The sequence below is a fragment of the Chanodichthys erythropterus genome, chromosome 7, assembly GCF_024489055.1.
Source record: "Chanodichthys erythropterus isolate Z2021 chromosome 7, ASM2448905v1, whole genome shotgun sequence".
Lineage (NCBI taxonomy): Eukaryota > Metazoa > Chordata > Actinopteri > Cypriniformes > Xenocyprididae > Chanodichthys > Chanodichthys erythropterus.
The window spans coordinates 25,324,717-25,345,212 of NC_090227.1; the positions used below are offsets into that span (position 1 = coordinate 25,324,717).

Genomic DNA, 20,496 nt, shown 5'->3' on the forward strand with positions numbered 1-20,496 from the left:
CACATCCAGATGTTAATACTGGCTGCCCTTGTGTAATGCCTTGAACATGACGTGGCATATGCAAATATTGGGGGCGTACACCCCGACTGTTACGTAGCAGTCTGTGTTATGTTGAGATTTATGTCGGTGTTATGTTGTCCTGTTCTTCGGAGGTCTTTTAAACAAATGAGATTTATATAAGAAGGAGGAAAAAATTGAGTTTGAGACTCACTGTATGTCTTTTCCAAGTACTGAACTCTTGTTATTTAACTATGCCAAGGTAAATTCAATTTTTTTAATCTAGGGCACCTTTAATTTCCATTTTTAAGCCTCTGCCTCAGCCTATAATATGTATTTTTATGCTTCTTTCAGAACCTGATGGGGTTCAGATAGCTGTCCCATATGCAGTTGGCACACATTCTGTGGTGCTGTTTGTGCAGATGCCCAGAAACAGCATTTATGACGGCATCACAGTTACTCACCAGAACAATCGATCCTGGACACCAGTGTCCAAAGATGGCACCAAAGTGGTAGTCAGCAACCTGAATCCAGGAACGCAGTATAACTTTTATGTGTTTGTGACCAGCAGAGACACAAGCAGTGACGGTTTTGCTTTACCACCTGTGAGGACCTGTGAGAAAACATTTAAGAAACTTTTGCTCTTATTGTTCAAATAAGTACTCAAAAGTTTGGAATCATTACGATTTTTTTGAAATATGTCTCTTCTGCCCACCAAGGCTGCAATTTTTTGATCAAAAATACAGTAAAAATGGTAAAATTGTGAAATATTATTACAATTTAAAATAAATATTTTCTATTAGAATATATTTATTTTAAACATGTAATTTATTCCTGTGATACAAAGCTGAATTTTCAGGATCATTACTGATGGTCTTCAGTGTCACATGATTCTTCAGAAATCATTCTAATATGCTGATTTGCTGCTCAACACTAAGAAATGTTTCTTGAGCACTAATTCAGAAAAAAAAAAATTATTCAGATAGAATGAATTAAATTGATTAAAAGTGACTGTCTTGAGTGTCAAATGATCTTTCAGAAATCATTCTAATATGCTGATTTAGTGCTCTAGAAACATCTCTTATAAAAGCATATAATTTTGATCAAATAAATGCAATTTTTGGTTAGCATGAGATGAGACTAATGATTCCAAATTTTTGACAGATACTGAATATTCAATTGAAACAGCTTACTGCTTATTTTACACTGCACAGTATTTTTTTCTTTACAAAGAGTATACGAAACAATATGATGTATGCAAAAAACGTATGCAAATAATCCTACATTGTTGTCACATGATCTTGTTACATTGCATATTTAAAGGTGCTCTTAGCAATCCTGGGTGGAGTAATTTCCTGTTGACGTTTGAAGTGTTGTCAAACAAAACAGAGGCTAGCTAGACCCTCCCTCCTCCTCCTCCCCCTCCCCCTCCCCTCCGTGCTTCCTGAAACAGTCAGGAACGCTCATTTAAAATCATTCTTGTCGGTTATTGGCTGGAGCGTGTTTATTATGTTTCGTGGTCCAGGCTGCACCAGTTTGTTTTTATTGCCGTTTTCGGAGCTTGTGGCGACTACAGAGACCGCGTTTTTTTACAGTGTGTTCAGGGGACAGGCACTTAGCAGATAGTGAGGAGATGTTTGCTGTATGTGACAAAAAATGTTTTGGCCTAAAAACACGTGACATCGCTTAGAGCACCTTTTAATGCAGCAAGTAGCATCCAGTTATAATCTTGAAAAGAAAAACAGTTGTTTTTCATTTTAGTCTAGTTTTGCACACTACGCATACTCCATGCTTCAAAAATGATATGACTAGAATGGTAGTATGCTATTCCAAAAATAGTTTTAGAGTCTCACTGGTGAAGTACTGAATTTGAATGTCTGTTTATCTATTTACAGGTTTGGCCCCTCCCACTCATGTGCATGCTGGTGTTGTGACTGACAGCTCAATAGAGCTCTTGTGGGACAGGGCTGAGGGGGATGGCCATCATTACGAAGCGCTGTGTATGAACTGTGCTAATACTGTCATGGTATGATCCTATATTTGTGAGTACACATCCTGTGTATGTCTGTTTCTTCTTTTAAGCGACAGATCAGGTTGAAAAAGTTTCTTGAGTGGATGACCGCATACAGCACAGCATTTGATGGAAAAAATGTGCAATACTGATTTGCCACCATCAATGGAATCACCATCACCATTATGAAACTAAAGTGAAATTGTGCACAGAAGATTTAGAAGTCAATGTTTTTTGCTGTCCTTAAACAATAGATACTCAAACGAGGGGAAAATAGTTTGTTTACAACTTTGTTGTGTATGTCTTCTAGGTGCAGAAAGTAGTGGACACTAGAGCAGTTTTTAAAGACGTGATAGCAGGAAAGCTATGCAACTTTTCAGTCCGAACCGAGAAGGAATTTTTCAGAGACAGTCCAGCAGTGATTATCGCCATCAGAGCTGGTAAACATACAATCACACAGGCTTAAGTACTTACACTACCGTTCAAAAGTTTGGGGTCAAAACGTTTTTCCGGATAAGTCTGGAAATCACAGTTTTTGTTCAATCCTGTAATATTTCCAGGAGTTCTATGAACCCTACTTGATCACTTTAATTGCCTTGTGTCTGTTTGTAGCTCCCAGTAAGGTCACCTTGTTGCCTCTGCAGAGGACATCAGCATCTCTCAGTGTGCGCTGGAGGGCAGGCCAGGGGGTCAGTGACTCATTCATCCTGTCCATCAGAAACTCAACCTTTATCCTGCAGACCAATCAGAGTGCGTCTGATGACAGGTGCGGATTTAGATCAGTTATCTGCCCTAAAGATTCGTTCTTTATATGAGAGAGGTTTGGACTGCAGCTTTCTCTCTTTTTAGAACATATCGCTTTGAAAACCTGTTGCCTGGAAGTGTGTATACTGTTGAAGTGAGCAGTGTTAGTGGAGACAGGCGAAGTTTACCTGCTTCTGCAATTGCTAACACACGTGAGTGTTACTACACTGATATATTGGTACAAGACTTAGCAAGAACTTATTGTCTACTCTCTCACATAAATCCACATATTAGCTCTGTTCCAAAACATAGTGCCTTGCTGTATTGACTATATAGACAGCTGCCCTCTAAGGTAGCATGAAACTGGACCTTATAAATGACTCATTTGGAACACTCCACTTAGGCAGCAACTCCATTAGCATTTACTTACAAACATCCTACAAAAAGTGCTCTTCATGTGATGCCAGTTCAACAGAATTTAATGTTAGTGTGCCAATAAAGGATTAGTTCACTCCAGAATTAAAATTTCCTGATAATTTACTCACCCCCATGTCATCCAAGATGTTTATGTCTTTCTTTCTTCAGTCGAAAAGAAATTAAGGTTTTTGAGGAAAACATTCCAGGATTTGTAGATCATGTAGAGCCCTTTGAAGCTGCATTGTAACTGCAATTTGGACCTTCAACCCATTGGTAGCCCTTGAAGTCCACTATATGGAGAAAAATCCTGGGAAAAAAACTTAAAGGTTCCAGCAAACGTCTTTTTAAAAGATGTAATATAAGTCTAAGGTGTCCCCTGAATGTGTCTGTGAAGTTTCAGCTCAAAATAGATTTTTAGATTTTTTTAATTTATTTTTTTAACTGCCTATTTTGGGGCATCATTAACTATGCACCGATATATAGGTTGCGGCCCCTTTAAATCTCCCGCTCCCCCGCCCCCGGAGCTCACGCTTGCCTTGAACAGCATAAACACAGTTTACACAGCTAATATAACCCTCAAAATGGATCTTTACAAAGTGTTCGTCATGCATACTGCATGTATGCGTCAGATTATGTGAGTATTGTATTTATTTGGATGTTTACATTTGATTCTGAATGATTTTGAGGTTTTGCTCCGTGGCTAAAGCTAACATTACACACTGTTGGAGAGATTTATAATAATATTGTTTTTGTGCATTACACAGACTGCAAGTGTTTAAAAATGAAAATATCGACACATTTAACCACATTTAACAGTACATTAGCAACATGCTAACGAAACATTTAGAATGACAATTTACAAATATCACTAAAAATATCATGTCAGGTATTATTGCTCCATCTACCATTTTTCGCTATTGTTCTTGCTTGCTTACCGAGTCTGACGATTCTGCTGTGCAAATCCAGACGTTACAGTTTTTTACAGACGCTAGGACACATTTTTCAATACTTACGTCACTTTTGCAAAACTCTTCACACAGTGAGCACAACAGAAGTCTATGTGGGCTAAACTGAGCATCAATCATCATTGCTTTGGCACAAAATGCATTCAGTGACTACATCTCTCAAATTTCATCAATTCTTTTCTCACTCAGACACAACAACTGCCAAAACTCTTTGTACGTACAGGCCAATTTGCACATGCTTACATACTGTTTTCAAAACTGTTAAACTTATGTTCAAAACAATAACATACTGTAATACAAAACTGAATAGGACAGCAATTTGCTACATTTCTACAGTTATATTGTAATGAAATATATGCTGAATCTAAAAAATCAAATACTATCAAAGCAATTAGATGAAACTGAACACCTACACATAAGCATTCATTTTTCAATTTCATTATCATCCATTCAAAGAGGAAAACTTCTGAATAATTTTGTACTGTTATGTAAACAAGGTTCATGTAACAAACTGCAGTGAATTATAAACAATAGACAGTGTTATTCTTGTTTTTTACAGCATAAGAAATTTTACAAAAGAAAACGTATAATGATACCTAATGTCAGTGTTTTCTAGGTCAGTATTTTATGACTGATAAAGTGTGTTTGCTGGGTGAAAACCTTTGCTAATGTTCTCGAAGAATTAGTCTATTTGAGACATGAATGAAGTGTTTTGGTAGATTTAGTGCATTTTGAATGTGAAATTAACTGCTGTGCCAAGATGAAAGTTGGTTAGGAGAACTGTGTGAAGAGTTTTGAAAAAGTTGCCTAAGTATTGAGAAATGTGTCCTAACGATTGTAAAAAACTGTAATACTGGCTGCCCTTGTCTAATGCCTTTCATAATGTTAGGAACATAGGCTGGCATATGCAAATATTGGGGGGGTACACCCCGACTGTTACATAACAGACGGTGTTATATTGAGATTCGCCTGTTCTTCGGAGGTCTTTTAAACAAATGAGATTTATATAAGAAGGAGGAAACAATGGAGTTTGAGACTCACTGTAAGTCATTTCCATGTACTGAACTCTTGTTATTTAACTATGCCAATATAAATTCAATTTTTAATTCTTGGGTACCTTTAATTTCTTTTCGACTAAAGAAAAAAAAAGATCTTGGATGACATGGGGGTCAGTAAATTATCAAGAAATTTTAATTCCTAATCCTTTAAGCTGAAGAGATAATCCAGTAAACATAAAAATATATAGCATATATTGGGTTTAAATCTGTTTATCAATAGTTTTAGGTAAAACGTTTAAAAGTTTAAGGTTGTTAAAGGAATAGTTCACCCCATCATCCATTCATCATAAACGTAATCCATACAACTCCAATATTACAGTTATTCTCAATCGCTTTGGTGCATTTCTCACATCACTATTTACATTTGCACAACAGTTAATGCAGTTCTCAAAACAATTAGTACAAACTGCAAAACCTAGTTGATAACCTGCAAAAGCATGTCACTTGCTCAAAATGGATAGGTCATTCCTAAAAAGCAAGTATTCATGTCAATGAAAGTGTCAGTGTCATGAAGATGAAAAGTCCTGACACCATTGTTTATGAACAAGATATTCAAATGGCTTTGTCATGTTTTCATTATGACAGTTTACTCTGTCAATGTTTTCCAATGCAAAAAAAGTCAGATCTTGGTGACTGTAACGAAGGCAGGACTCAGAGTAAGATCCAACTGCAGCGTTTTATTAGAAGTGAGCGTGGTCGTTCAGGCAGGGTCAAACAGGAACAAACAGGAGCAATAAGGAACAGGCAGAGTCGTAGTCAGGGTACAGGCAAGGATCGAGGCAGGCAGCAATGGGTCGTAAAACAGGAATCAGGCAAAATCAATCACAGACAGGCAAACAGGATACAAGGAAACGCTCAGAAATGTGACACAAGTGACAACAAGACTTCGCCATCAGGTGATGAGTGTGTGAGTCTTTTATAGTGCAGGTAATGCATGGCAGCTGGGTGTGGTGATTAGTGTAGTGATTGGTGGAGTGAGTGCAGGTGATTGGCAGAGAGGATTATGGGGAATGTAGTCCAGGAAGTGACAGGAACTGACGGTGATCGTGACATAACGCCCCCCTCCCGGAAGGCGCATCCTCGCGGCGTAAAAGGAACAGCTAGGGAGGGAGGGTGGGTGCATTGGAGACCTGCATGCAGACAGGAACGGGGTCCCCAATGCAGGTCCAGGAACTCTGGCAACCATGGCGAGTCCGGAGTGTCGGAAAGCCACGGCGGGTCAGGTGGCTCGAGCGGCCACGGCAGGTAAGGCGGCCTGGGTAGCCACGGCAGGTCAGGCGGCCTGGGTAGCCACGGCAGGTCAGGCGGCCTGGGTAGCCACGGCAGGTCAGGCGGCCTGGGTAACCACGGCAGGTCAGGCGGCTTGGGTAACCACGGCAGGTCAGGCGGCTTGGGTAACCACGGCAGGTCAGGCGGCTTGGGTAACCACGGCAGGTCAGGCGGCTTGGGTAACCACGGCAGGTCAGGCGGCTTGAGTAACCACGGCGGGTCAGGGTCCATAAATGGCCAGACTAGTTCAAAGGCAGATGACGGCAGTGGCCGAGCAGGGTCCCCTCCCACAAGCTCCCCACCCCTAGGTATACTGCCCCCCCCCCAAAAAAGTTCTTGGGGAAATCAACGGAGTCATTGGCGGGTTCATGGGCAAGGAGCTCGGGTGGCGCCTGCAGGGCAGATGGCCTGAGCGGTGGTGGCAGGGCCGACCAAGGGTGCTCCATGGCCGTGTCAGTGAGAGCGGGCAGCTCGGTGACGGCCTCCGTGGCCGTGTCAGGGAGAGCGGGCAGCTCGGTGACAGGGAGAGCTAGCAGCTCTGGGATGGGCACAGGCTGTTCTAGATCGGCAGCGAGCCGCTCTGTGACGGCAGCAGGCTCGGGCTGCTCTGGGACGACAGCGGGCTGCTCTGGGACGACAGCGGGCTGCTCTGGGACGACAGCGGGCTGCTCTGGGACGACAGCGGGCTGCTCGGGCTGGCAGACTGCTCCAAAGTCCATAGAGCTCGAGTTTATCCTCAATGCACGCAGGACAGCCAAAACATAAAAAGTGAGCACAGCCCTCTGGGCCAAGACAGGACTGACCAGGAGAGCAGGCTGCTCTGGAGTGGACTCACTGGCTGGAGTGGCCTCTGGAATGGACTCACTGGCTGGAACGCCCCCTACATCCTTACTCATTGCAGGGGCGGCCATCTTGCCCGAGGGCACTGGCAAGGCAGCCACTTTGTCCATTGTGTCCGGGACGCTTGAGAGCGTTGCAACCGGCGAACTTGAGAGCGTTGCAACCAGCGAACTTGAGAGCGTTGCAACCGGCGAACTTGAGAGCGTTGCAACCGGCGAACTTGAGAGCGTTGCAACCGGCGAACTTTAGAGCGTTGCAACCGGCGAACTTTAGAGCGTTGCAACCGGCGAACTTTAGAGCGTTGCAACCGGCGAACTTGAGAGCGAAGCGTTCGGCAGGCTTGAGAGCGAAGCGTCCGGCAGGCTTGAGAGCGAAGCGTCCGGCTGGCTTGAGAGCGAAGCGGGCGGCGAGGACTTGGAGATGCCAGCTGCTCGGACCGTAGTCAGTGGAGGATCAGCCACACTGGAACGCAACCCTCTCCGCTCCCGGACTGATCTACAGACGTGACGTGACTCTGGGTGATCAGCGGCGACGTGACGTTGCTCTGGGCTATCAGCGAAGACGTGACGTGACTCTGGGCGATCAGCGAAGGCGTGACGTTGCTCTGGGCGATCAGCGAAGGCGTGACGTTGCTCTGGGCGATCAGCGAAGGCGTGACGTTGCTCTGGGCGATCAGCGAAGGCGTGACGTTGCTCTGGGCGATCAGCGAAGGCGTGACGTTGCTCTGGGCGATCAGCGAAGGCATGACGTTGCTCTGGGCGATCAGCGAAGGCGTGACGTTGCTCTGGGCGATCAGCGAAGGCGTGACGTTGCTCTGGGCGATCAGCGAAGGCGTGACGTTGCTCTGGGCGATCAGCGAAGGCGTGACGTTGCTCTGGGCGATCAGCGAAGGCGTGACGTTGCTCTGGGCGATCAGCGAAGATGTGACGTGACTCTGGGCGATCAGCGGAGACGTGACGTGGCTCATGAAGATCAACTATGTTTTGACTTGGTGTTGTTGTGGCAGAGTCGTAGTCAGGGTACAGGCAAGGATCGAGGCAGGCAGCAATGGGTCGTAAAACAGGAATCAGGCAAAATCAATCACAGACAGGCAAACAGGATACAAGGAAACGCTCAGAAATGTGACACAAGTGACAACAAGACTTCGCCATCAGGTGATGAGTGTGTGAGTCTTTTATAGTCCAGGTAATGCATGGCAGCTGGGTGTGGTGATTAGTGTAGTGATTGGTGGAGTGAGTGCAGGTGATTGGCAGAGAGGATTATGGGGAATGTAGTCCAGGAAGTGACAGGAACTGACGGTGATCGTGACAGTGACACTACCTGAAAATGCTCAAGACAGCACTATATACTATTTGCACAGCCATTTGAAAAATACAGGAAAGTTACACATTACTGTATTTAGTGAGGTAACTGAGTACAAGACACAGAATTGCAAAGAGCATGTGCAGTAAAAATGTGAAACATACATATTCAAATTTGTTCACAGCATTGTGCAAAAGAAAAAATACACCCTTATTTGCAACAAACATAAACTCCCTTTGGGTAGAGCTGTGCACAACTGTAAACAATATTGCAGTACATATGGCAAATCTTTACTGTAACACTACTGTACACTACAATACACTAAATGTGTGATGCAGTAAAGCTGTATGTCTAAATGTAAAACGTACAGTGACAAGTTCTTGTCCCAATGCAAGCTTCATGTATGACACAATGACAGTAGTGCAGTGCAGATTGTTTAGTGCTGAATTACTGTCCATTTATGCACACTTGTTCTCCCAACGAAATGTTTGAACAATTGAATTTACAGTGGTTCTCCCAACATTTAGCTGCACCCTTCGACCAGCCTCAGCCATTGTGAGGTCGTGATTGACAACATGATCCACAATTGTAGCCCTGATTTCATCAGGGATCTGCCTATATACTTGGCCTCTTCTTCCTCTTCCCCTGTTTTGTCCCCTTCCCCTTCCTCCCCGCACCCTTACCCCTCTTCCACGAGGCTGACCTTCCATTTCTGTGTCACAGTATTGTAGAAATGGTACACACTATGTTCTGCTTGGTTCGTATATGCTTGTAAAGTGGGGGTTTATGGGATTCAGCTCTGACAGTGATTGTAGAGAAGTGGTTTATCATTAGTTGCAACTAATGCTTCACACACCCCTTCTTATCAGTGAAAGTTGAGATTCACTTGAGAGAAATTGTTCAATTTAGTAGACATTTTTTAGGAAAAAAAGATTTAAAAAAATGTGTAAAATTTGCTTGACAGATTTTGACAAATAGTTCAACATTTTTGTATGTAAAGACTCAAGCAATGAAATGAGGACTATTAGTTTTATATGGAATGACTATTCAGCATTCACAAGTATAGTTAATTTTGACTGACATGACATAAGCGAATGATAATGTTATAAAACAGCAGAGAGTTGAATGAAAGCAATTGATGCATGTCCAAAAGCATTTGCAATTTGTTCGAAGGAATGAGAAACTGCTACTATGATGTAAACAAATGACTAAATGTTGTGGAGGTTGAACTAACTGTTGTGCAAATGTAAATAGTGATGTGAGAAATGCACCAAAGCGACTGAGAAAAACGTCTCGGGTTACGAGTGTAACCCTTGTTCCCTGAGTAAGGGAACGAGACGCTACGTCGGATGACGTGATGGGAACCCTCTGTATTTTTGTGTTCGTGAAGCACCTCTGTATCCAACCAATGAAAAGACGCGACGTCAGAGGCGGGTGACGTCACGGATCAGGAAGCTATAAAGCACACCTGAACACAAAGCACGCCAGCTTCTGTAGGTTGTCTGAAGCAAGCGCACCAGGTATGCAGGAGATACGGCCACGTGACGTAGCGTCTCGTTCCCTTACTCAGGGAACAAGGGTTACACTCGTAACCCGAGACGTTCCCTTTCGTGGGAACTATCGACGCTACGTCGGATGACGTGATGGGAACGCAATCCCAACTACGCCGTCTCTCCAAGTGTCTGGCTGCTATCTTGTAGCACCCTGGCCCCCGGAGTGATATTAAGGTGAAGATTGTAAAATCTGATAAAGGTGTGCTGGGATGACCATCCAGCCGCACCACAAATGTCGTCCATAGAGACACCAGATAGAAGAGCTCTGGACGCGGCCATACCTCTCGTGGAGTGAGCCCGCACCATCAAAGGACACGGGCGCCCCACCGTCTCATATGCAAGTGAGATGGCCTCGACCACCCACTTGCTCATCCGCTGTTTAGATGCTGGGCCCCCCTTCTTAGGGGACCCATAACACACAAACAATTGTTCTGTTTTTCTCCACAGGGCAGCTCTGTGGACATATGCATCTAATGCTCTTACAGGGCAAAGCAGATTCTTCCTTTCCTGATCCAAGTTTGCAAAAGGAGGCGGGCAGAAAGCCTCAAGTACAATGGGGCCTGGGACCCTCGTCGGAACCTTTGGAACATAGCCCGGCCTAGTATGCAAAAAGGCTTTCACCATACCAGGCGCAAACTCAAGACAAGATGGAGCTATTGACAGCGCTTGTAAATCACCAATTCTCTTCAAAGAAGAGACGGCCAAGAGAAAGATAGTTTTAAGTGTCAGGAATTTGTCTGACACCTCCTCTATTGGCTCGAAGGGAGCCTCAGCCAGCCCTTGGAGCACAATAGTGAGGTCCCAGGTCGGGGTCTTTGTGCGCACCACAGGCCTCAACCTGAGTGCACCACGGAGGAAGCGTACTACTAGAGGGTCTCGACCCAGCGAGGAGCCCCCTACAGGAATATGATGAGCCGAAATAGCGGCCACATATACTTTCAGCGTGGAAGGGGTTAAACCTTCCGAGAACTTTTCCTGAAGGAACCGAAGCACGTCTGAGACTGAAGAATGGACCGGGTCCAAATTATGTTGTTCACACCACACAGAGAACAATTTCCATTTGTATAAGTACAACTTCCTCGTGGAGGGAGCTCTGGAATGAAGGATGGTCTCCACAACCTCAGTTGGGAGACCAGATCCTATGAGCCTTGCCCCCTCAGGGGCCAGGCCCACAGTTTCCACATTTCTGGGCGGGGATGGAGAATCGTGCCGCCCACTTGAGACAGGAGATCCTGCCTGAGGGGAAGCTCTAAGGGAGAGCCGTGCAGAAGAGACATTATGTCCGAAAACCATATTCTGGTCGGCCAGTAAGGGGCCACCAATATTAGGTCGACCTTCTCCTGGCGAACCTTTTCCAGAACTCCCGGGAGCATTGAGACTGGGGGAAATGCATACAGACGTAGCCTCGGCCACGTCTGTAGCATGGCATCCAGCCCTAGAGGTGCTGGGTGCTGAAGTGAGTACCACAGAGGACACTGAGCTGACTCCTCTGTGGCAAAAAGATCGACTTGAGCTCGACCGAAAGTTTTCCATATTAACTCCACCACCTTGGTGTGGAGTTTCCATTCCCCGATCTCGCGCCCTGCCTCGACAGGGCGTCCGCTCCCACATTCAACCGCCCGGGGATGTAGGCTGCTCTCAGCGAGAGGAGCTTTCCCTGGGACCAGAGGAGGATGCGACTGGCCAACTTTGATAATGGGCGAGACCGCAAACCCCCTGATGGTTGATATACGAGACCACCGTAGTGTTGTCCGTTCGGACCAGCACATGATGGTCTCTCAGGTCGGGGAGGAAGTGTTTCAGTGCAAGAAGCACCGCCATCATCTCCAGCCGATTTATGTGCCAGGAGAGCTGATGGTCCTCCCAAAGACCCTGAGCCGAGCGACCACTCATGATCGCCCCCCAGCCCGTGAGGGAAGCATCTGTCGTAAGCATTACACGACGACCAGAAGTCCCCAGCACGGGTCCCTGGGTTAGGAACCAAGGCTTCTTCCACATGACCAGAGCACGAAGGCATCGCCGCGTGACTTTGATCATGCGAAAAGGATTTCCCCTCGGGGAAAACCCCTTGGTCCTGAGCCACCACTGTAAGGGTCTCATGTGCAGGAGGCCAAAAGTAATGACGTTGGACGCAGCTGCCATCAGACCCAACAGTCTCTGACACTGTTTTACAGTGAGTGACTGGCCTAATTTCACCCCTTTCACGGCCCCGAGAATGGAACTCACACGAGCAGGGGACAACTGCGCCTGCATCGTGGTGGAATCCCAGATTACACCTAAATAGTTTGCAACCTGACTTGGGACCAGCACACTCTTTTTGGCGTTGAGCCTCAGCCCAAGCCTTTTCATGTGCGACAGAACAACATCTCGATGTTGAACTGCCAATTGTTCTGTTTGAGCTAGTATCAACCAATCGTCGATATAGTTCAGCACGCGGATGCCCTGGAGTCTCAGCGGAGCCAGCGCTGCATCCACGCACTTCGTGAACGTGCGGGGTGAGAGGGATAGGCCGAACGGAAGAACCCTGTATTGGTAAGCTTCGCCCCCGAAAGCAAACCTGAGGAACTTCCTGTGTGAAGGATGGATGGATACATGAAAGTATGCGTCTTTCAGATCTATCGCTACAAACCAGTCCTCGGACCTGATCTGAGGGATGATCTGTCTGAGTGTAAGCATTTTGAACTTCAACTTCCTTACTGATCGATTTAACACACGTAAATCTATGATCGGACGCAACCCTCCATCCTTCTTCGGAACAATGAAGTAGCGGCTGTAAAAGCCCGACATTTTGCTGGGAGGGGAAACCCTTTCTATAGCCCCTTTTTGCAAAAGCGTCGTTACTTCTTGCTCCATCACCAGAGACTGCTCTGGGGTTACCACCGTAGGAAGCACCCCATTGAACTTGGGCGGTCGTGAACCGAACTGAATTCTGTAGCCCTGTTCTACCATGAGCAGCACCCACTTCGAAACATTCGGGAGATTTTTCCACTCTTCCAAATATTCTACTAAGGGAACCAGTCTCTCGAGACTGGTCTCTGGTGTTTTTTGAGCACTTGGCTCGTCCATCTGACGCGGCGCACCGGCAGACAGGCGAATCACGTGCTGGCCAACCCTCCTCGGAGGATCGGCGGAGACCGCTGTGCCCTGACGCACGCTGGGTGGCAGGGTTGACAGGACGGTCCCCTGAGGGCACCGGGAGGGACCCGATATCCGAATCCCCCCGGAGGGGCTGCCCTCGAGAGATCCTGCACTATAAAGGTCAGGACCTCTTCTTTGAAGCCTTCCGGGAGATAATGACGGTCCTCAGATCCGTCCTACCTCCGGAAGGCTTCGCCTGTGCCACCCGCCCCGGCCCCCCAAATCTTTGTGGGGGAGCGCGGGAGGCGACACTGGCTCTTTGTTGCACCCTGTGTGCTGAGGAGCTGGCTGTCGGCCGAGGCTGCTCCCGCCCAGCAGCCTCGGGGGGATGAGAGCGGCGGGGAATAATTTTAGAAAATGCCGCTGTCTGCTTTCGTGTCTCCTGAAACCTGTCGACGACAGTTGACACTGCGTCGCCGAACAGGCCATCAGGAGACAGCGGCGCGTCCATGAGAACATTTTTATCTCTCTCCTTGATGTCTGAGAGGTTGAGCCAGAGATGCCTCTCCGTGGCCACCAGGGCTGCCATAGAGCGGCCGATGGATTTGGCCGTCTCCTTGGTGGCCCGGAGAGCTAAATCTGTTGCCTTTCTGAGCTCGTGAATAGCCTCAAAGGACGCTTCCCCAGTGTCATCAATTTCCCCCAGCAGGTCGGCTTGGTATGCCTGTAAGATAGACATGGTATGAAGGCATGCCGCCGCCTGACCTGCCGCCGAATAAGCCTTGCCCACCAAGCTGGAAGTTGTCTTTAGGGGCTTGGTGGGCAGCGTCGGGGTCTTAAGGGACGATGTGGGCTCGGGTGAGAGATGGCTCGCGAGCGTCTCCTCGACCCGAGGCATCGCCCCATAGCCGTGACGTTTCAGCCCAACTATATTGCTATATAGTGACGTCTGCGGGCTGTACAGTCTGTATTGTACTGGCCTCTTCCACGACCTCGACACCTCGGTGTGGAGGTCGGTTATACACGGGAGACCCCGGCGCTGAGGTAGTGACCGCGCGGGAAGAAACCTTTCATCAAGCTTACTTTTTGGTTTATTTTCAGCTTTTTCCGCGGGCCAGTCGATTTTTAACTTTTCTACTGCCCTGGTCACTACCTCTAATAGCTCCTCATAAGCAGGGGATGAGGATGGCGGTTCCTCATCGACGCTCTCCACATCAACCTCCTCGGAGGAAGATATGTTAAGCATCGGTGCCTCTCTTCGGGGGGAAGAAACCGCTACGCGTGCTTCCGCCACCAAAGAAGAGACACTGGGTCTAGCAGGTAAGGGAAGCGATAGGGCAGTGCCCGTCTCTTCCCCCTCTGCTAGATCCATCTGTGAACCCCACGAGTGCAGCCTTCGCTGTGCCTCGGCAACAGCGGGACCAGACCCGCGGGGAACACTCGCCTCGGCGCCCTCCTCAAAGAGCGCCCGGCGAGATCGCAGCACTCTGAGGGTGAGCTGATCGCAGTGTACACAGACGGCTCCCTCGAGAGCCGCCTGTGCATGCTCAACCCCCAGGCATTTCACACACATGTCGTGTGAATCTCCTGTCACTATGTAGCGTGGACAAGGAGGAGTACACTTTTTAAACTGTTGCTGCTTTTCCGCCATAATGCTTTTTGTCTTATTTTTGTGCTTTGAAACTCTTGTCCTCGGACGAAGAGATCACTGTGTGAATATGTATATATATATATCAGACAGACAACAATAAATAAGACAGACAAGATACAGAGAACGCTTGCTGAAGACAACAGAAGCTGGCGTGCTTTGTGTTCAGGTGTGCTTTATAGCTTCCTGATCCGTGACGTCACCCGCCTCTGACGTCGCGTCTTTTCATTGGTTGGATACAGAGGTGCTTCACGAACACAAAAATACAGAGGGTTCCCATCACGTCATCCGACGTAGCGTCAATAGTTCCCACGAAAGGGAACTGTAAATGTCTTCTGAAGTGAATCAGTGGGTTTTGTAAGAAAAATATCCATATTTAAAACTTTATAAACTATAATCACTGCTTCCGGCAACAGCCTTGCGAGCGTTCACAAGAGAGTCGAGTTCCGTTTTTTTTTTTTTTTTTCAGTATTCTTTGAATAGAACGTTTTTTTTTATATAAGCATTTAATTGAAATAGAAATATTTTTACCATTTAAAAATGTTTTTTTCACTGAGCATTGCATTCTGTGAAAGATGTGTGCAATGCTACTCTTGAATTGGCCATAAGAATGTAGAATATCATAGAGACATGAGGGTGGGCTCTTTTTGTTAGGACAGTGTCAAATGCAAACTTCCTGACAGCCTATTTAGTTAAAATTATGCTGATTTGAATTTGGAACAGTTTGTTCTGATGATGCCTTATGAGCAATTATGATGCCTTTAAATCCATCTAGCTCACTACGGTTTGGATCAGCTGTAAACTCACACATGCTCACATTATTATTAATTTTTTTTTTTTTTTTTTGTACCTCAGTTCCAGAACCTCCTGGTGACCTCACTTTCATTGAACAAGAAATGAGCAGAATGTATGTGATATGGACACACCCACCAGGCAGAGTGGATGGTTACAGGGTAGGGTGACTTTTTGATCATCCAATCAGTATCGAGATCTCTATAACATAGGGATTTGGTAGTTGTATATGAGTGTATTTTCACAGTAGATTTTTTGTTTTTTGTTTGATTGTTTGTTTTTATAGACTAAATACTTTTGAATTGACTAAAATTTTGAAGTGGCTATCTGGAATGAGTTATTATAAGTTTGTTTTTCTATCGTAAGCTTGACTAGACTAGTGTTGGCGCCTTTGCACACTTGTTAAAACTTTCATAATGACTGTCTCAGCTGAAATGTAGCCTAGCAACACCCTGTAGCCCCGTGTGCTCAGGTTTCTGCCTTTCTCATTATACATGAGGACCAATCCTTCATTTTACTTCACAAAGAGTGAGAAGGTATTTGTGTGTATGATGTAAAAATACAATTTTGCAAACTTGAGAAGATGTTTTTCATTCAGTGTAAAGTCCCCTTGGAATAACTTGGGTTAAAATGACTTCTCCTATGGTAATGATCTCCCAGTCCTCATTTCCATGGTCACCCCTATGCTAGATTAGCTCTGCCAGCGTCCCAGATCTTTGACTGGGTTATTAACATGATTTTTAATTTTGTTTGTAATTTTATGTACATATTACCATTCAAAAGTTTGGCCCCAGTTTCACAGACAAGGCTTAATACTATTCCCAGACTAAAATGCTTGTTTAAACTGTTTTAACTTGTACTGACATATCTTAAAATATGTCAATGCCTTTGTTTTGTCTCAAGATGCACACCAGCAAAGGTACATTTATAAAAGCTACTTAAAGGATTAGTCCACTTTCAAATAAAATTTTCCTTATAATTTACTCACCCCCATGTCATCCAAGATGTTCATGTCTTTCTTTCTTCATTGGAAAAGAAATTAAGGTTTTTGATGAAAACATTCCAGGATTAGGTGTAAGACATACAGCATAAGCTTTTTGAAGAATACGGACAAGGCGATCATTTGTGTTTATAAAGCATGTACAGTTGTATCTTTTTTTAAATAACTGATCGTTTCGCTAGATAGGACCCTTATTCCTCGTCTGGTATCGTTTAAAGCTCTTTGAAGCTGTACTGAAACTGTCATTTTGACCTTCAACCGTTTGGAGGCCATTGAAGTCCACTATAAGGAAAATAATCCTGGAATGTTTTCATCATAAACCTTAATTTCTTTTCGACTGAAGAAAGAAAGACTTGAACATCTTGGATTACATTGGGGTGAGTAAATTATCAGGAAAATTTTATTTGAAAGTGAACTAATCCTATAAATGCCCTAATTGAATTAAGGCCTAATCCTGGCTTAATCTAAACCCTGTCTGTGAAACCAGGCCTGGGGATAGTAATTTATTTATTTATTCATTTATTTATTTATTTTAAAGAAAAAAAAAGTCTCTTGTGCTCACCAAGGCTCATTTATTTGTTCAAAAATAAAGCAAAAATATTGTGAAATATTTTTACAATTTAAAATGAACTATTTTCTAATTGAATATATTTTAAATGTATTTTATTCCTGTGATGCAAAGCTGATTTTTCAGCATCATTACTCCAGTCTGAATCTTCAAATGATCCTTCAGAAATCACTCTAATGCTGATTTGCTGCTCAACAAACATTTCTTAATATTATCATTTTTGAAAACAGTTGCGATGCTTCATATTTTTGTGGAAACTGACACATTTTTTCAGGAATATTTGCTGAATAGAAAGTTCAAAAGAACAGCACTGATTTGAAGGGGAAAAAAACTATTTTGAAACATTATAAATGTTTACTTTACTTTCAATAGTGATCAATTTAATACATCCTTGATGAATAAAAGTATTAATTTCTTTCAAAAAAAAAAATCTTACAGACCCCAATCTGTTGAACGATATTGTTTGAAGTTTATGCCTATCCTTAATTTATTTGTGTTGCTTGCTTGCTTTCTTTTCATTTGTTCCTCTTTAGTTTCAATATGGCCTCGCAGGTGACCTCCTTCTGCAACACCAGATTGATCTCCATGGAAACAGTGTCAGGATTCATGACCTGACCCCAGGAAGTGATTACAGGTTTGAGATCCAGTCCTTCCTGGGGTCAGATTTCAGCCAGACCATATCCAAAAACATCTCTACTAGTGAGAATCTCTTAGTGATGCTTTCTACATTCAGTATCATTAACAAATACAGATACAAAAAAAATACAATACACAAACACATATTAATAAGAAAAGTCATTCTATGCAATTATATATTTTTTTATTCCAGGGCCAGCAGGTGTATGTTCACTCACTGTGTCTCATGTCAACGTCACGTCAGCCACAGTGGCATGGGAACAAGCTGCTGGCCATTTTGATTTCTATAAAGTGACCATCAATAACAGCTCTCATATCTGGACATTAGACGTGAGTCCACACTTACAGGAGGTCACAGTCAATGGCCTGTGGAGCGGCTGCTCCTACAACACTACTGTACAACGCTTCAGAAACAGCATCAGTGGAACCGCTGCCACGATCACCATACACACAGGTTAGACTGTTACCCAAAATGCACTTTACATGATGAAAGGGTCTAATTCCTCTAAAACTTTTTTAGAACAGTTTCTGATTCGCCTTGCATTGATTTGAACAAATCCAAACTGAATTTAACAATCAATTGAACTGAACTTAACTCAAAATGAAATTATTAATTGCGATTCAGTTGTTAAAATTGAACTGAGCCAATCTGAACTGAATAAAAATGTAATTTAACCAAACTGAAATTAATCAAATTAAACCATTTATTAACATCACTATCATTTCTAATCACTTTTACTTTATGAACATTTCATTGTTGATCATTTTTACTGTATTCTAACATTTCTATTTATTCTAAACTATTTTAGTGTTATTTTCATTGCTATATTTGTATTTTATGGCAATTGCTTGTTTACTTTGAATTGCATTGAATTTATTTGAAAGGTGCTATATTAATTAAGATGGATGGCTGGAAGTGAACCGAATTTAAAGGTGCCCTAGAACTTTAGCCATTTGTAATTAATGACAGGTGGTATTAGTGTGAGTGACTTTTTTCATTCTAGAGAGCATTGATTAGAGGCAGCGTTAAAATAAGCATTGAAAGCTGAAATGCTACAACATAGGGCTTGATGTTAAAGGTGCCCAAGAATGCTTTTTCACAAGATGTAATATAAGTCTAAGGTGTCCCCTGAATGTGTCTGTGAAGTTTCAGCTCAAAATACCCCATAGATTTTTTTTATTCATTTTTTTAACTGCCTATTTTGGGGCATAATTAGAAATGAGCCGATTCAGGGTGTGTGGCCCTTTAAATCTGGTGCTCCACGCCCCAAGAGCTCGCGCTTGCCTTAAAAAACATAAAAAAAAAAGTTCAAACAGCTAATATAACCCTCAAAATGGATCTTTACAAAGTGTTCATCATGCAGCATGTCTAATCGCGTAAGTACAGTGTTTTTTTTTGTTTTTTGTTTACATTTGATTCTGAATGAATTTGAGGCTGTGCTCCGTGGCTAACGGCTAATGCTACACTGTTGGAGAGATTTATATAGAATGAAGTTGTGTTTATGAATTATACAGACTGCAAGTGTTTAAAAATGAAAATAGCGACGGCTCTTGTCTCCGTGAATACAGTAAGAAACGATGGTAACTTTAACCACATTTAACAGTACATTAGCAACATGCTAATGAAACATTTAGAAAGACAATTTACAAATATCACTAAAAATATCATGTTATCATGAATCATGTCAGTTATTATTGCTCCATCTGCCATTTTTCGCTATTGTCCTTGCTTGCTTACCTAATCTGTTGATTCAGCTCTGCACAGATCCAGACGTTCTGCCATTGTCTAATGCCTTTCATAATGGGCTGGCATATGCAAATATTGGGGCGTACACCCCGACTGTTACATAACAGTCGGTGTTATGTTGAGATTTGCCTGTTCTTCGGAGGTCTTTTAAAAAAATGAGATTTATATAAGAAGGAGGAAACAATGGAGTTTGAGACTCACTGTATGTAATTTCCATGTACTGAACTCTTGTTATTTAACTATGCCGAGGTAAATTCAATTTTTGAATCTAGGGCACCTTTAATTTTTAGCATTTGTCTGTCTATAAAATATATACATGCATTTGTTTTTTCTGAACAACCCAAATCTGTGTGTTTCAGTGCCTGCCAGTCCTGAAGGGTTGCGTGTGATCAGCGTGTCACCTCGTGCTTTCTCACTCCGCTGGCTGGCATCACCTGGATGTGATAAGAACTACGTGATCCAACTGCTTCCTGACCATGGCAATATTACCATCAACACCACAGCAAACAGCTACGTCCAGGTACACCCCCCCCCCCACCACCACCACCACACACACCCTGAGTCACTCACAGATCTCTCCCACAGCCATATGCCAGGTGTCAGGTAGAAGAGTATCCGTGTCAGCTGGGCGGAGTGTGTGGAGGAAGGTTGGAGAACAAGAGAGAGAGTGAAAGAGAGAGAGAAGATCATTAATAATAGGTTTAGCATTGGTGGTGGGACTAGTTTGTTTCTGATCACTCACATACCACCGGTTAGTTACCCCGGTCACGCATTCACCAGCTCTCTCTTAGTGAGGGGCCATCATGCCATCCTGTCTTCCCCTGCTGGTTATCTTGTACGCGGGCCTCGGGAACGTTCAGGTAGGCATCAA

The 20,496-nt window shown here is 44.1% G+C and overlaps 1 protein-coding gene across 1 annotated transcript in view; it reads left to right on the forward strand.

Annotated features, from left to right (window-relative positions):
- The window catches only part of ptprq (protein tyrosine phosphatase receptor type Q), a 76,625-nt gene that overhangs the window by 3,467 nt on the left and 52,662 nt on the right, over positions 1–20,496 (forward strand). The window contains exons 3-11 of the mRNA XM_067389381.1: positions 352–612; positions 1,893–2,023; positions 2,319–2,448; positions 2,621–2,774; positions 2,858–2,964; positions 15,738–15,835; positions 17,776–17,941; positions 18,072–18,332; positions 19,985–20,145. Coding sequence (XP_067245482.1) covers positions 352–612; positions 1,893–2,023; positions 2,319–2,448; positions 2,621–2,774; positions 2,858–2,964; positions 15,738–15,835; positions 17,776–17,941; positions 18,072–18,332; positions 19,985–20,145 — 1,469 coding nt within the window. The remainder of the gene's footprint in view (positions 1–351; positions 613–1,892; positions 2,024–2,318; positions 2,449–2,620; positions 2,775–2,857; positions 2,965–15,737; positions 15,836–17,775; positions 17,942–18,071; positions 18,333–19,984; positions 20,146–20,496) is intronic.